The sequence below is a fragment of the Drosophila mojavensis genome, unplaced genomic scaffold, assembly GCF_018153725.1.
Source record: "Drosophila mojavensis isolate 15081-1352.22 unplaced genomic scaffold, ASM1815372v1 contig_136, whole genome shotgun sequence".
In the NCBI taxonomy this organism is placed as follows: domain Eukaryota; kingdom Metazoa; phylum Arthropoda; class Insecta; order Diptera; family Drosophilidae; genus Drosophila; species Drosophila mojavensis.
In genome coordinates, this window is record NW_025318667.1 from 18,302,866 (window position 1) to 18,320,000 (window position 17,135).

General features: G+C 43.9%; 1 protein-coding gene across 1 annotated transcript in view; it reads left to right on the forward strand.

The window, feature by feature from the left end:
- The window catches only part of LOC6584159 (LIM/homeobox protein Lhx1), a 63,763-nt gene that overhangs the window by 9,824 nt on the left and 36,804 nt on the right, over nucleotides 1-17,135 (forward strand). The window contains exons 2-3 of the mRNA XM_002009781.4: nucleotides 12,277-12,472; nucleotides 14,184-14,410. Coding sequence (XP_002009817.1) covers nucleotides 12,277-12,472; nucleotides 14,184-14,410 — 423 coding nt within the window. The remainder of the gene's footprint in view (nucleotides 1-12,276; nucleotides 12,473-14,183; nucleotides 14,411-17,135) is intronic.

A 17,135-nucleotide genomic window follows, 5' to 3' on the forward strand; every position in this document is an offset into this window, starting at 1 on the left:
CAGATCTCATACAAATTATTTTTGTACAGCATATGCCTAAGAAGCAATATCTTTGTGAAACGCCAAAACTTGAGAAGTACCTAAATCTATGGGCCTTATGAATTTAAGGAAACTATGAAGTGGTTAAGCTCGAAATTCGACTGAACTTGTCAGGATCAGCTTAGGATCTCCTGATACGCGCAGTTATTTTACTGATGAAAGCTGTAAGAGTAGTGAGACCAGTGCAGATAGCGTCTGGTATATTGAAGTATTGTGAATATGGATATTATATATACTATATACAGTAGAGTCCGTTTATAACGACGCTCAAGGGACCGTCGTCATACCCGGACGAAGCTATAGCCGTATAAATTTACTCGTACAAGTTTTTCTGAGGACCAGAGTTTTCGTTGCAATAGCCGTACGGTAATAACCGGATTATACTGTATATGTATTTATATATCAAGATAAAGTCAAAGTAAAACTAATCTGTGTATCATATCATCTATCTATTCTAATGAGTAAACATCGTGAAATCAGTTTATTATCATCTATCCATCCTCATTCAACACTCTAACTCCACTAACTCTTTTAACAATTCCAATTCCCATACACAGGAATGAGCTCTAAAGGATGTAACGCCTTAGTCTGAGTTATTCAATTTTTGAATAAAGCAAATCTTTGTCTTTATTCAAACGTTCAGCTAAATGTTCTTTGATTGGTCAGCCATAAATTTAGCATTTTCTATGAAAAACAAAAATCTAGTTGCATATTTCTTGCACTCAACTACAACAAGTAAAATTTATTGCCATTTCTATTATGCTCTATATATCTGGCTGCAAGTGCTGTAATCAGATAGCCCTCTCTCTCGCCCTCTCTCTCCATCCCTATCTCTTTTGCTCAGTGCACAATCGATGCCGTTAACGGCAGCTGGGCAAGATTTAGCGGCTGGCTGCTGCGGCTTCTGCCGCTGCTGCTGCTGCTGCTGCTGCTCCAGATGCTGGTGCCGATAAGGCAATGTTTCTGTGTTGACTTCTGCCACCCCAAGCAGTCTACGGCTCCAGCTCCAGCCCTCTGAGGGTTGCTCAGCTCTACGTGCATAGCCGCAGTCAAGGTTAATGCTTTGTCACAAAATCGCCCGAGTGAGCCCGAGATATGCTGATAAGAATATTCTGTATTTTCAGTATTTTCCTATTTTCGAAATTTTCCCTCTCGCTGGGTGTGTGCGTGCTTAACTTTTTTTTTTTTTTCGACTGTTTGACTTTGGGCGAAAGTCAGCAAACCGAATTCCAGAATCAGAGCAGCGCATAAATTGCGCTTATCGCCAACTCTGCGGCAGCTTATGAAGCTAATGGCCAGGGGCAACAGCAATAGGGGCTAAAAAGAGAGAGAGGGCGAGAGCGGTGGGTGGGCTGATGCGGGGGGGCTTTGGGGATTGCTAAAGCAATCAGGCGTTGCAGGGCAATTGAATGTTTTGGACCAAAGTTTTGCGGTCAGCCGGCTGAACGCTTTGAGAGTTGATTTCAAATATCATTTGGGCTGTCAAAGTCACATAACAAATTTCTCACATGTTGTTTATTATTAATTGCATTGCTGCATGCTGACACAGGCGGGGGGTGGTATTAATCGGAGGGTGGTGGAAAGTTTGCGGCTCTACACTTAAAAGCAATAAATTTGCAAAATTAATGTGAAAACCAATTAAAAGACATTTGATAGGCAAAATAGCCAAGGCAAAGGCAAGACCTAAGACTTTCACAACAAAGTGTATATAAAGAGAGAGAGAGAGAGAGAGAGAGAGAGAGAGAAAGAAGCATATGCATACAGAGACGGAGGCGTTCATAATTAGAATATAGCATAATATTATGTTACCAAGAAAATGGTTCAATGATGTTGTTGCTGTTGTTGTTGTTGTTGTTGTTGTTGCTGTTGTTGTTGTGGTTAGGCCAGTTAGAAAATCAAAGCATTTTACAATCGCATCTGGCATTGTGCTTTGAGCCAGCCCATTGCCAAAATTTGCAATTGCGAATTTAACGCAATGCACTTTGCAGCCGGGGCAATGAAGCAGCTACAATAGTTTGGGGGCAGTTTGGCGGGTTTGGGGGGCGGGGCTGGTCGTGGCTGAGTGTTTGGGCTGTATGCTTTATTTGGCACAAAACTTTAAACCTTTAATCGCATTAAGCGCTGCCAAAGTCATTCAGCTAAATGGCTAGGGGCGGGGCAGAGGCAGGACGAGGTCGAGGCAGTGGCACTGGCAGTGTGCATGTGCGTGTGGCAGCAATGTCTGCCACATTAAATATTGAAAAATGCAAATTTACAAATACATAAATTTTAAATGAATCGCCAACACCAAAAGCATTTAAAATCAATCAATGCGGCTGCTGCAAGCGGCTGCCAGAGCAACAACAGCCGCACTACAAAAGTCAGCTATAGATTTCATATATGTTATATATACATATATATATATATATGTATATACATAAATCAGAAATATATATATATATATATGTCTATATAGTTATATATTGCACCGATAGGCAATGTCAAGCCAACCTCAACGACCACATCAAACATTGCCAGCTTTTTGGGTGTGGGCTCTATGTGTGTGTGTGTGTGTGCATGTGTGTGTGCAAAGGGTATTGCCTGCACAGCCGCAACTCCATTGATATTAACAAAATAAACAAGCAACGTCAGCGACATCAGCCGCAGCACTCTAAGAGCAGCACGAGAAGGGTAGGGAAAAGCATGGTAAACGGTGGGAGGGGGAGAGAGGGGTGATGTGGTTTAGGAGCCAGAGCTATTGGGTCGACAGCTTCGTCGCTTATGGCTGGCAGACGTCTGTGGATTTTGGCTGGGCTTCGCTTCTGGCCCAGACATTCCACAAATAATGTAATTGTTGCAATGGATTCATAAAAAAAAAAACTGGGATTTTTTTTTTTTTATTGTGCATTTAGCAAGTTTTAAGCGAGTCTGAAATCTATTTTGAGCAAATTTATTTGGGTTATTCATTTGATGTTTAAAAAGAGAGTTTTTATTATAAAATTTTATAGATGGCAATAAATTAAATAAAAATAATAGTAATAATAATAATAATTTTAAGAATAATAATAACAATAATATTCACGAAAAATAATAATGATTATAATATTAATAATAATAAAAAATAATAAAATAATATTAATAATAACACTATAATAGAAATAATAGTAATATTAATAGATAGATAGATAGACAGATATATAGATACATAGATAGATGATAATCATATAATATTATTTAGTTTAGCTAGTTGTTATTGCTGTTTGACTTCAGAGAGTTACGTCCAGATAATCCCATTTCTCATAAATCAATGATAATTGTAATATTTAAATATATTAGCTGAGCTCAAATCTTTCTCTGCTCAATTGCCTCAACTACTGTCTCTAGATATCTCTCTAAAAAAAATGCAAAAATTAATTTTTTATTTTAATTTTATATTCATCATTCATCATATACTTAACTAAATATCTTAGAGTAAATGATGAAAATTGCAAAAATTCCTTATTTTTTTATGAGTGAGTTTGAAATCGCTGAGTGCTATTTATAATAATCCATGTGAATCGTCTCTGAAAGTCCGTAAGATGTCCCATAACACTTGATGACAACCCGTCCTAAATTTAATCTAATCAGCCAGCGACTAGCTGAAATGTATGCCCCTGTTAAACTGCCAGCTAAGTTTGACAGCAGCATTCGCACTTTACTGTAGGCCACGCATATATTTCAATATGAATGTATGTAGGAATTGGGCTATGCCCGTTTTCGAAAAGAAACAATCGAATGGTTGGGCGGTTGCGTGGGGGTGGCTGCACACGCGGGCTGCACAGGGTGGTGGTTGGAACAGGGCAGCTTAGGCCGGGACAGGAGCACATCACTCATACGCTAAGGCTTATCATTGGCTATCTGTCTGCTGACAAACGCAAACAGCCACAACAGGACGAGCCGCAGTACGAGCGCCACGGCACGGACGAGCTCGACATGGGGAAGGTGGGCGGGTGGGCGGTTGGTTAAGAGGACGCAGCGAGCGAGCGAGGCGAGACAACGACACGACTGCCACGCGAATCATGAAACGAGTGGGCGCATTTCACTGAACCACCCAAAAGCCGTGCTGGCGAGAGAGACAGACAGACAGACAGACAGACAGGTCGTCAGAGGGAGACAGAGTGCCTCGCGTACCATTGATGTGGACGCAACAGAAAATAATAAAAAAAAACAAAAAACTCTCGAGCCTATAAAAATGAAAATCTGTGCGTCCTGACGACAATGTTGATGACGATGGCAGCCAGACGGATGGCTATGAAGATGGGAGCCAGAGAAATGGAAATGGAAATGAAAATGGGAATGGCAATGCGAATGCGAATGCGAATGTGAATGAGCATGGGAATGGGATTGGGAATGGGACTGGGAATGGGCATATGGGGCATGGAGTATGGAGTATAAGGAGCATGGATCATGGAGTGCGATGTATGGAGCATGGTAATGTGACTGGCCATGGATATGCTAATGGCCATGTTGACGAACTGATCGTGCAACAACAATAAGCCGCTTTTCACAAATCAAACAAAAGCCCGAGCGCTGCATGCAACCTGCTGAGTCCGCAGCTGCTCGGGCAAGAAGAAGCAAGGGGGAAGACAACGGACAGACGACAGACGACAGACGACAGACGACAGACAACGTTGGACATCAAGTGAGCTGGAAAGCAAAAAGTCTTCAATGCCAAGCAGCTAAGGCTTTGCACTGGGACGCTGTGTGTGTGCGCCCACACATCACCCGCCCCCCGCCCTCCGGCCCCCGCCCCACGCCTCTGCTACCATCTCACTCTTTTCGCTCGCTTTGTCTTGTTTTTGCTCTGCTTTGCTGGCCTTTCCCCTGCTGCTCGGCTGTCTCGCATTCACATTTTGCAACGCAACATGAATTTTAATGCAGAGCAGCAACAACAATAACAACAACAACATACTTGTTTGCCTGTTGTAGGGAAGGAGGGCCGGAGCTGGGGGGTAGGCAATGACAGTCGGTCGGGCATGGCCAGATATATAAGGCAGCTGATAGGCAAAGAGCGATAGCTGCAGATACTTTTATTTTATTTTACTTCATATATATATGTATATACTTTTTTGTTGTTGTTGCTGTTGCCCTGGCACAGGATTCCAACGGGTCGGGGCATTGGGGTAGCTGACTGGCAGCCCCCACTGGTTTTGGTTTTGGAAATATAATGGCAAAGTAAACAGTTTCGCGATGGAGACGACGATGGCAATGGCCATTGCTTCTGGCTGCCGCCGCCTTCTTTCAGCTGGCGAGGAGGAGCTGCTCCTTTGCTGCAGCGAGGCCTCCTCACCACCTAGCCTCCTTCTGCACTCAGAAAACAACAACAACAACAACAACGGCAACAACAACAAAGCAGAGCCACTTTCATGTCGCTTTGTGCGCTTGTGTATCTAGCAGATACTTTATATGCATGAGTTACAGAAAAAGAGGCGTATTTTGTATCTTGTGTGCGCATAAAATAAAAACAGCAACACGAACAACAACAACAACAAGAAGAGAGAGATTGTATGTAGCAAAATATAAATATAAAATTTACATGGCGAAAATGGCTGAGGCACATTCAAAGCTGAGAGTAAGCGAGTGTGAGAGAGAGAGAGCGAGAGAGTTGGACGAACAAGTGGCTAAGAGAGAGATAAAAGATAAGCCAAACAAAAGAAAAACAATGCAGCAAAGAACCAAGTGATACACATATACATATATACAGACATACATATACATACATACATACATATGCATACAATACAACATTCAACTCATTTTGATTGCCTTGCAATGACAACTGCTTAAAATGTTATATCGATAAACGATACTTAAAGCAAGCGAGCTGCGAATATTTGGAGCAAACAAACATATGGAACAACAACTGCGAATCTATTTTCATAGGCATCTAGATATAATCGATAGATATATGGATGTATAGAAATGTTGTCAGATATCTAGTCTAGCTATATTGAAATTTATATATGATATATATGATATTTATATGTATAATACATGTGTCTAGCTCTATAGAGATGATACCCTATATAGAAGTTTAGCTATGTAGAAAGTTTTTATAAAAATATATTTATACTGACATTTAAATACTAACCTAGAAATCGAAATATATATATAAATTTACAATCTAGATAGATAAATCTAAATTCTATAAATAGAGTTTTAATTATATGACGAATGGCATGTGCTAAAAGCATCGACCTCTCGTGCCATTTCCATTGGAATGTATTCAAAGCATGTCTTGATAATAGATTCCTATGATATAGTTGCATATTTCCATATCAAAGAATAGATCAATCAAGATGGCAAAGTATTTTATGCCCTGAATTTGGTTCTGGTTTGTGATTTGTATTCCAATATAAATCAGCTTGCCTTCCGAATAGATTAGTCCAATCAAATTCTGGAAAACAGCTAAAACACTTAAAGCCTTTGAGAACAGCTCGACTACTGTTTCATAAATATTCCAAATATTTGCGACGAAATCGCAGCTAATTATGTAATTAAAATGTTAACCAGCCTAATGTGAGCGGCACAGCGAGAAAGAGGAAGAGAAAGGAAAGAAAAGAAAAGGCCACAGAAATAGGTGTTAGATTCGTATAAATATTTCAAGCGAACCAAATCAACAACACAACAACAACAACAACAACAACAACAACAACATTGACTTCTAAGACGCTGACGAACTTTAGCCTCAGACGCGTGAAACGCAACATTAAATATACTTTATGGATTTTCCGTAGACATATATGTAAATATATATATATGTATATACATATGTACATATATTTAGTATATATATAAATACACCTTATAGGTGTGCTAGCGAGCTACTAATTTATTTATGCCCTCGTAGCTACGCGTAGCCCTCGCGCTGAATGTAATCAAAATGTCAAATCAGGCGCAGCGAATCGCATTAAAAATAGCAGCTCAAGTAGCCAAGGCCCAAAAGAAATGCAAAGAGAGGAGAGAAAAACCGTCGGCACCGCATCACAAGATGCTTGAAACGGGGCGAAGGCGCAGTTCATGGAGAAAGGCAAATGCCAAGCAGGCATTCACTTGGATAGGTGACAACACCTCCAGAGACCCATAAAGACTTACGAGCGCTCTTTAACGTTAACGCATGTCTTTATGTGGCCAAGTAGTGTGCACGCACACATGCATGCATGTACATACATATTCATATGCACATATATTGGTATATATAATCCATATCATGTATAGCTTATCATGAAAGTTTTCAACTTTTTGGCTGGATTTTTTTAAATTTTTTTGTTTGAAGAGGAAAGAGACTTGGAAAGCTTTTGCAAAAGACTTACAGAGAGAGGGGAATGGAGAGAGGGGGAAAGACAAAGAGAGGAAGAGGCAGATAAAGATGATTATAAAGATAAAGAAAAAGAGCTATGGGAATGACTCCATTAGTCAGATCTAGAGAGATATAAACATACAGAGAAAGACAGGATAGAGAGAAAGAGAGAGAAATTGAGAGGGAGAGAGAGAGATAGAGATTGAGAGAGAGAGAGAGAGAGAGAGTGAAAGAGAGGGAGAGAGAGAGATCGATACATATAATTATAATCATGCTTAAGGAGAGTCATAGATATGAAGCGAGACATAGAGAGATATAAACGAGTAGAGATAGAGAGAAAGATAGGAAGAGAGAGTGAGAGAGAGAGAGCGAGAGAGAGAGAGAGAGAGAGAGACAAACACAAACCCACAGCCAGATGGATGGACAGCGAGAAAGTGTGAAAGAAAGAGAGAGAGAGAAAGAAGGGCTTTGAAATAGCTGACCGAGTCAGCAACTCTTCTATTCGATTCTCATACTCATTAAAATATTCCTATTCCTCATCTCAAGATTCGTGCTTCCAAGACCTCATCAGCAATTCACTATTTTATAGCTCGGCAATTTCTTTTCATGCGCCGCTTTTCTCCACTGCTTAAAGCCACCTTTGCTAATCCGTTGCCCGTCGCTCCAGCTGCCAGTGCAGCTGCGGCTGCAGCTGCAGCTTTGGCTCTGTGTGTGTGCCTAGCATTTTGGGTGCCTCATTAGCATTCGCAAATAGCTAAAAGCCAAAATCTAAAAAGAAAAGAGAAAACATCACTTGCCAGCGCAGAGTTTGCAGTTTGCAGTTTGCAGTTGGCCGTCTTGCGGCTGGCTGGCAAACGGCATTACGCATACGCCGCATATAACCACAAAATGCTACTGGTAGAGCGCGCCGCTGCTGTCAACCACCATATCTTTCACTTTTCTGCTTTGCTTTCATTTCTATGTATTTTTTTTATTATTATTTTTTTCTTCTTCTTCTTCTTCATTTTTTGTGGGCTGCCTGCATTTCCATTTGGATTTTTGCATAAGATTTGCTATCGGAAAAGAGCAGAAGAAAAGCGAGCGAGCGAGAGAGAGAGAGAGAAAGAGGGAGAGTGGCAGAGCGGCAGAGGGAGAGAAAAAAAAAATAATGATTGCGATTGAGCGACGGCTGCTGGTTTGGATTTTCCTTCTTGTGTCTTTAACATTTTAGTCACGTTTTATAAGGGGGCAAGGAGGCGATGGCTGGGCGAAGGGGTAAGCTGGGCCGGGCTGGGTGGAGATTTATACAATAGGCGTAACCAACATGGCGCAGCAGGCAACCGCTGCAGCACAAGTGCTTTTTGGCCCAAGTCGCAACAAAAGCTAAAGCTGAAGCTGAAGCTGAAGCTGAGGCAGATTTTTTTGCGCTGATGTCGAATGAATTTTTCACAGTCCGCAGCCAAAGCAAAAAGTTGCTGCTGCTGCTGCTGCTGCTGCTGTTGTAGTTGCTATTGTATACTTATATATTGTTTTGGTCAGGCAGCTGCTGCTGCTGCTGCTGCTGCTGCTGCTGCTGCTGCTGCTATCGTCCATCCATGGTTGCTGCCTCTTGCTGTGTTTTGGGGCTGGCCTTTTGGGTGTTGCCCAGCCCGACCCAGCGAGCCATGAAGAACCTGCTGCTGCTGCTGCTGCTGCTGCTGCTGCTGCTGCATTATAAATGCAGCTAGGTCTGTGCGGTTCTGGGAGTCGACTCGGCTGCCTGGACACACAATTATTGGCCTTTGTTGAGCGCGGAAAATGTTGTGCAAAATGCTTTGTACGTGCTTCGTTCTCCTTGCCAGCGGTCAATGGCTGCACAGTGGCCAAAAGAGATCCATGAACCTGCGATTGCGATTGCCATTCACACACAGCGCGCAAGCGAGACAGCCACGCCGAAGGGGAGCTGCCATGTCGGTGTGTGTGTGTGAGTGTGTGTGTGCGAGCGAGACACCAAATCATTTTGTTGACAGTGAATTTTGGACGCTCTTTCCGTTGCCTAGAGCTGACTTCGTGTCTCATCGTGCCACACCGCCGCCGCGTCTCGCCCCGCCTTTGTCGCATCTGCAGTAGCGGCAATTTTTCCACATCGTTACATAAATTTCAGCGCAAAATAAATGGCCAACGGTAGCCAAAAGTGCACTCAACAATATTTAAATTGCGACACTTAAGCGGCAGCAGCAGCAGCAGCAGCAGCAGCAGCAGCAGCAGCTACAGCAACGGCGGCGTCTGCAAACAACAATTTGTCGCGTTTTAAAAATGCGCCAGAAGCAACGAAGGCAGCGACAAAGGCGACAACCGACAACCGACAGCCGACAGCCGACAAACAACAAACAACAACCGGCAGCGCACAGAAGCTCATAGCGAATTGTTAATGCTCTGCCACAATGCAAAGAGCATGAGTTCCCATAGAGATCATCATATCGATTAGCATCTGCAGAGTTGCTTCTATATAGTCTCGCGCTATAAACTCTCCATTCATCAACAAACGATGCTCGATTCCCAGAACATTTCTTATCGAAACGTAAACTCTTTGAGCTCGTTAAGAGAATTCTTTTTACTTTTCTTTTTATTTATTTATTTTCTTTTTTTTGGAACAGCTGCTGCTGTTTTCTGAACGATTCGCAAAGTTTGCCAGCCAGCGTAAACGCCCCGAAATATGCGAATGCGAAGGCAACAAATGCGGCTGCTCGCTGGGGCGAGTTGATGAAGATGATGATGTAGCGAAGCAACCGTTTAACCTGGGCCAAAACGTCTTACGGACTGCAGCAACTGTTGTCGCTGTCGCTGTCGCTGCTGCTGTTGCTGTTGCTGCTGCTGCTGCTGCTGCGGTCGAACTCTCTGTCTGTCTGTCCGTCCGTCTGTCTATAAACGTCTATAACCTTCATTAAAAATTGTCTGCAGCGGCATAAAATGATTGATAACATCCGTCAATTTTGACATATGCGAGGTCTGGTACACAGCACCAGCCCAGCCCCCTCACACAGCTCCCCCCCTCCACGCTGCGGCCGAGTTGGAGTGGCTGTGGCTGTGGCTGTCGCTGGCTTCGGGTCTGTGGCTCTGGCTCTGGCTCTGGCTCGCCCGCTCTTTGCTTGCAGAATGAGTCAATTCGTCAATCAATCAGTGTGTCAGTCGCTCATTTATAATGCAGAGAGCGCTGGCTGTCAGTTTGTCAGCTTGTTCATTCCATCATTTGTCCAAGCATTCACTCACTCACACACTCACTCAGTCCGTCGCTCGCTGGCTCACCTATTCATTCATTCATTTTGGCTACTGACACTCGGGGCGTATGAGCAACGCGAAACTTGTCTTTAATAGCATTATTAATGCGCTCGCTTGGAGTTGCTTCTCACCAGGCTTAGCCAGGATGTGAGGCCGTGCCCTTGCTGCCTTGGCAACCCTTTGCACTTGACTTGACTCATTCCGCTTGCCTGGGCATATAAAGTGCAAAACTTTTTGAATGAAAATACATTTCGCACACACACACACACACACACGCACACATTCGGACAGACAGTCCAACGGTCTGACCGGTCTGTTACCTGAATGTGGAGCTGATGCTGCTCCTGCTGCTGCTGCTGCTGCTGCTGCTCCTGCTGCTGCTGCTGCTGATGATGATGATGATGACCACGCCTCCGCCTATACATATATTAGCTGTGGTCCCGGCTTAAATATGCCCCGTGGGTGCAGCAAGTTTTTTCCTTTGCATTTTTGGCCAGCGCAAAGCGGAGCTGCCTTTTGCCCATTGACTGATTGACCGAAGCGGCCAAAAGCAGAGGCAGTAGACGAGAGAGACGGAGAGAGGCAGCAGTTGGAGATGGGAACCTCTTGGTGAACTATGGTCTCTCCTCAGCTGGCGAGCTGGCGATTCAGCCCCCGGGCCGTGCTTGGCGTCTATCATTATACGGTTGCAGTTATCGGGGTGTGCGCCACGCCCAGCTCAGCCAAGGCAGCCCCAACTGGCCGCAGGGTGAAATCGAGCCTCGGCTACAGCTACAACTCCAGCTACAGCTCCAGCTACAGCTATAGCTCCAGCTATAGCTACAGCTTTAGCTTCTGCTTAAGTTTCAGCTTCAACTTCAGCTGTCAGCCAGCAGCAAGCAGCAAGCAGCAAGTCCCATTCACCATTCAAAGTTATTCACTTGTGCGCAAATATGCCACTCAGTCGGACACTCTGTTTGAAAAAGGTGCAAATGAGTGGGCAGCCCTCGGGTGCTGCCACTGTGTGCGTTTGCCAAATTTGTCTAAGTTGTTTTGCTTTTCTTTTTTATTTTTTTCTGAGGATTGGCCATAGCCACAGCCACGCCCCCTGCTCCTCTAACTCACTCACTCTCTCTCTCCCTCTCACCCTCTCTTCCTATCTCCCTCTCTCTCTCTCTCTTTTGTGCATTTGTAAATTATATGCGTTGCGTGCACGGTGCACGTCAAATGTTTGCGCCCAGACAAGCATTGCTCATTTGCTCACTCACACACACTCATACACACACACACGCACACATGTGCAAGCTTAATGAGCGTCGTCCGTCGTCCGGCTCCCTCCTCTACTTGAGGCACCTGCGAGGTGCTAATTTGCGCCTCAAAGGATTTTAGCGCTCAACAGTCAAGAGTGAGAGGGAGAGCAAGAGGGACAGAGCGCACATAATAACAAAGGTCAACAATAGCACTCGAGTTTCGTTTTTCACTCGAAGCTAATTTCGTGCAGGGAATGCCCGTAAACAGCTCCTGCAAATTGCTTTGCTCAAATCTCAAACTTTTCCTCTGTTCAAGTGCGAGAGGGAAGCACATATTCTCCCATTAAACAGTTAAATCGTCTGTTAGGAACTTCATTTATTTCTCTCATATTGATATTTTTATGTAGAAACAATCATCGACTATATTGTGATTCATTTGCATTTGCTTTACAGGTCGCAGCGAGCCGCCGGTCGGCGTGGGCGATCCTTGTGCCGGTTGCAATAAGCCGATATTGGACAAATTTCTGCTGAATGTCCTGGAACGAGCCTGGCACGCGTCCTGTGTGCGATGCTGCGAGTGCCTGCAGCCCCTGACAGACAAATGCTTCAGCCGCGAGTCCAAGCTGTATTGTCGCAACGATTTCTTCAGGTGAGTGAGCTGGCGACCCTTGACTGGCGTCAGCCATTTAAATCAAAGCTCGAACCAATCAATCAGCAAAGCATCCAGCCAGAGCAATCAATCTGATGAATAAAAGTCAAGTGTTGAGCGTTAGCTCGGCTCAGCAACGCTGGACCCTTTGGCTGTGGCTCAAGAGTCCTTTGTGCGCTTCCATTTGATTTCACTTTGCATAGGAAATTTTCTAATTGAAAATAAAAAAATAAAATAAAAATCAAAAGAAGAAGAAGCAAAATGAAATGAGAAGCGAAATCAATTAACATGCAAAACACCTGCACAAATCAAATGAAATCAAATGCAGCTGCCAACTGCCAACTGCCAACTGCTAACTGCTAACAGCCAACTGCCCATTGCCAATTGCCAATTGCCAACTGGCAGCTGACAAAGGGCCTTGCACAATGGGCAATGGTTAGCTCCGGACACTCTGGACACTCCGGACACTCTGGACACTGGCACAGCCAATCAACAACAATAATAGCCAAGACTCGTCGCCAGCTATCAGCAAACGCATTCACAATTCAGCTTCAGGGCATTTCATTTGCATCTTTTGTGACTTTAGCTGAAGCGCAAGAGTCGCTGGCAAACAGAATCGAAACTATTGAGCTTTAGAGCTACACAGCAACTGTAGTGACTGAGCTTTAAGTTGAGGCCTGAGCGAGTATGGAAATAGGGCTTAAAGGCAATTCCTATCAATTTGCCCTAAAGCCATTTAGGTCTGAGGGCTTGGCGTGTACAGCAAGTAATCAATCAGAAGAGTACAGTGTCAATCAATCAGTCAATCAGTTGCTCAGTCATTCAATTAGACAATCAATCAATCAGTCAATCAATGAGTCAAAGAACCGAACAGTGCTTAGTAAATCAGAAAGTTTAATCAGTTCAATTAATCAATCAGTAAGTCAACAATCCAAATCTATGATTCAATCAAATCAATCCGTCAATCACTAAGTCAATAATTCAAGTCTACGATTCAATCAGTTCAATCCATCAATCAGTAAGTCAACAATCCAAATCTATGATTCAATCAGTTCAATCAATCAATCAATCAATAAGTCAATAATTCAAGTCTACGGCTATTAGTCAGTCAGCCATCAGTCAGTCAGGCCATCGGTCAATCATTTACTCCATCAGATATTATTATTATTTGCAATCCATCAGTCAGTCAATAACAATCGATCAGTCAGTCAGTCCGCTAGCCAATCAGATAGTCCATTATTTAAGTCAATCAATCAGTCAATCAGTCAATGACTCTGTAGATTAATCAGCAGTCAATCATTCAGCTATACGATCTACAGTCAGAGAGTCCATCAGATCATAACTAAATAAGTCTGTAACTCTATCAGTCAGTCAACAACTCTATCAATCAAGCTGTATTGCAGTTGATAATCAGTCAGTTAAACAGTTCATCAGTCAATTAATGAATCAGTCATTCATTCAGTTGCACTACTAAGCATTCACTTGGTCAATCAGACAATCAGTCAGTTAATTCATCAATAGGCTTTTTCCGTCATTCAGAGTATCCGGCTAATCCAACAGTCAATAACTTTCTCCTAGCTATAGATAACTATAGCAACAGCTTAATCGTTCCCAGAAGCTCTGCTAAATAAGTCAACAGTATCAAGCATTCAACCAAACGCACTAATCTCTTATCTTTCCCGTTTCTCTGCTTCTCCGCTTCTCCGCTTAGACGTTACGGCACCAAGTGCAGCGGCTGCGGTCAAGGGATTGCGCCCTCGGACCTGGTGCGTAAGCCGAGGGATAAGGTGTTCCACTTGAACTGCTTCACATGCTGCATTTGCCGCAAGCAGCTGAGCACCGGCGAGCAGCTCTACGTGCTGGATGACAATAAGTTTATCTGCAAGGACGACTATCTGCTGGGCAAGGCGCCATCCTGCGGCCACAACTCGCTGAGCGGTAAGTGCGGCCCGGCCGAAAATCGTAAATCTCTTCCGTTCGCTGGGGGCTCATCTATGCTAATTGCGCCTGCAGGGCGCGCGAGCGGGACGAGGCGAGTTGAGGTGCTCCATGTGCTCCATGGGCCAGCCAGCATCAAGCTATGCCCATTGTTTTCTTTTTTTGAAGGGGCGGTCGCCTCGCCTCTAATGATATCAGCTATAAATACAAAATTGCGCATACGACGCGTGCAACAAAACACACTGCAGCGGCCAGGCGAGCGGCGAGGGGCGAGCGGGCGAGCGGGCGGATCGAGGGGATAGCTGTTGACGCTTTGGGTATATTTAGGCGCAATTTGCAATAGTTGTTGTTGCTGTTGCTGTTGCTGTTGCCGCTGCTTTGGGCAAATATTTTAATTTTTAGCCAACGCCGCGTGGCGCTGCATTTGTTTGCACTAATTGTTTATAGTTTGATATAGAAATATTTGCCATTCAAATTATCGTGGGAATAACTTTAAGCTTGTTATTCTAATTCTTGATATTAGTGGCCGGCATTGTTGTTGCTGTTGTTAATTCGCTTTGTTGCCATTGAATTATTTTGTATTTATTTATTTTTTTTTGCTTCTTTTTCATTTGATTTTTTATTTTATTTTTAAGTTACTCAGCAAACGTTTAAGCGTTCGCAGCTAAATGCTTGGCAAATATTTACACAATACGCAAAGCGCATGCATAGAAATACCAGGCAAACACACACACAAACAAACACGCACAAACACACACACAGTCAGACACTTGACGTCAAGTTGACTTAAGTTCAACAAAATTCGTAAAGCGTTTTAAATAGCAATAATAAATTGTGTTTTATTAAAAGCATTTTGTTTGCATATGTGAAACGATTTTTCTTAAGCTCAAACTGGCTAATGTGGCGCATATTAGATATAAATAAAATATAATATATATGTATCGTCAGACAAATCAAATAGCTTTTCCCATTTACATCAGCAATTTCTCTCTGTCTGCCAATCGAAATCATTTCCTTTTGGCTTTACTTTGGCTCTGCTTCAAATATTTTTAGCTTTGACCTTTGCGAGCGAAAACATTGGCTGTTTATCTTAGTGAGCACTGACATACCCTACAATAGTGAAAGAATAAACTACGATGCTGAAATATATCCAGTCAATTTTCTATATATTTTGATTTCCATGCAAGCCAACAAATTAATTCTGAATTCACTTGAGTCTGCAGCTGCTTTAATTGCCTGGCAATCGTTTTCACTTTTGCAGCCCGCTTTAAAGCCCAAAAAAGCAAAGTTGGCTAAGGCAGACGACGGCTCGCACGGCCTCGCACGGCCCTGGCTGAGGCAGTCGGGCTCAGAGCCGTCTGTAGCTTAAAGGTTCTGCTTTAATGTTGTTGCTGCCGAGCGACATAATTATGGGGGCCAATTAAAGCTTTAAATGCTGAGCACACGCACAGAGTGGGCGAGAGAGAGAGAGAGAGAGAGTGTGTGTGTGAGAGAGAGAGAGAGCGAGCGAGCGAGTCGGTGACTGCTGTCACACGCAGCAACGCCTCGCATTTCCTTTTTGGCTGCCGCAGAATATTTTCATTTTCATCATCTTTGTTTTTCGTGTTGCTGCAATAATTTTAAATTTTACAGCAATTGCTGTTGCTGTTGCTGTTGCTGTTGTTGTTGTTGCTGGCAGTGGCTTTTGGGATATATTTTCGTAGCATACTTAGCGGCGTTAAATATTTCAACGCTGCCATTTTTGTTGGCGCTGCTCGCTGCTTGGGGAAAGGAGCGACGGCAACGGCGACGCCAGCGGCGACCGAGCGCCGAACACAATAGAGAGCGAGAGGATGAGAGAGAGAGAGAGAAGGACAGCGAGAAAGAGTGAGAGTGAGAGCAAGAGCGAGAGCGCGAGCTAGCTCTGTCAGCTTTCTCCTGGCAGCTGCGCACTCGCACGCATCGCAGGGGCGCTGCAGCCTGGCGTCTGCGCAGCGACGTCGCTGCCGACGCTGGCAGCGCTGGCTGAAATATTTGCCTTGCGCTCAGCCACAAAATGGCTGCGCTGCGCCTGTATTTTTATATTCATTTTCGGTTGTTTTTTGCCTTTTGTTTTCTGGCTGAGAGCTGCTGCCCCAATAAGTAGGCATGCTTTATGGCGCCTTACACACACACGCACACACACGCACACACACGTGTACACACACTCACATGCAGGCAATTAAACAACATTAAGCAGCTGTGAGAATATTTTGGCTTGATTTTATTTCGGACATTTTTTGCGTTACGTTGGCCAAATTGTTGACAGCGTCAACGTCGCTGCTGCCACTTGCCTGTATGTGTGTGTGTGTGTGTGTGTGTGTGTATGTGTGTGTGTGCTCACGTGTACGAGCTCTCTAGCGCCAGCGCTGACGCCAACGCTTACGACGACGCCAGCGCCGACGCCGGCGTCGACGTCCTGGCACCGAGCGTAGGTCATTAATGTTTTGATTTTAATTGCGTTAATTACGTGCAACGGATTTTTCACTTAGTGCTACGGAAAAGCGGCGCTAAATGCAACGCGAAAAACGCCGTCGGAAAGTGCGTAGACAAAACGTAAATAGATACGAAAAGAAACTAAGCCAATTGCGTATACGCCGCATTGCACCGCCGACTAAATGAAACAGCTATAGCGAATAATAATGCAAGCAAACACCAAAAGAAATATCGATGAAATGAAAAATTGAAGCGTGAATTTATGGCTTGT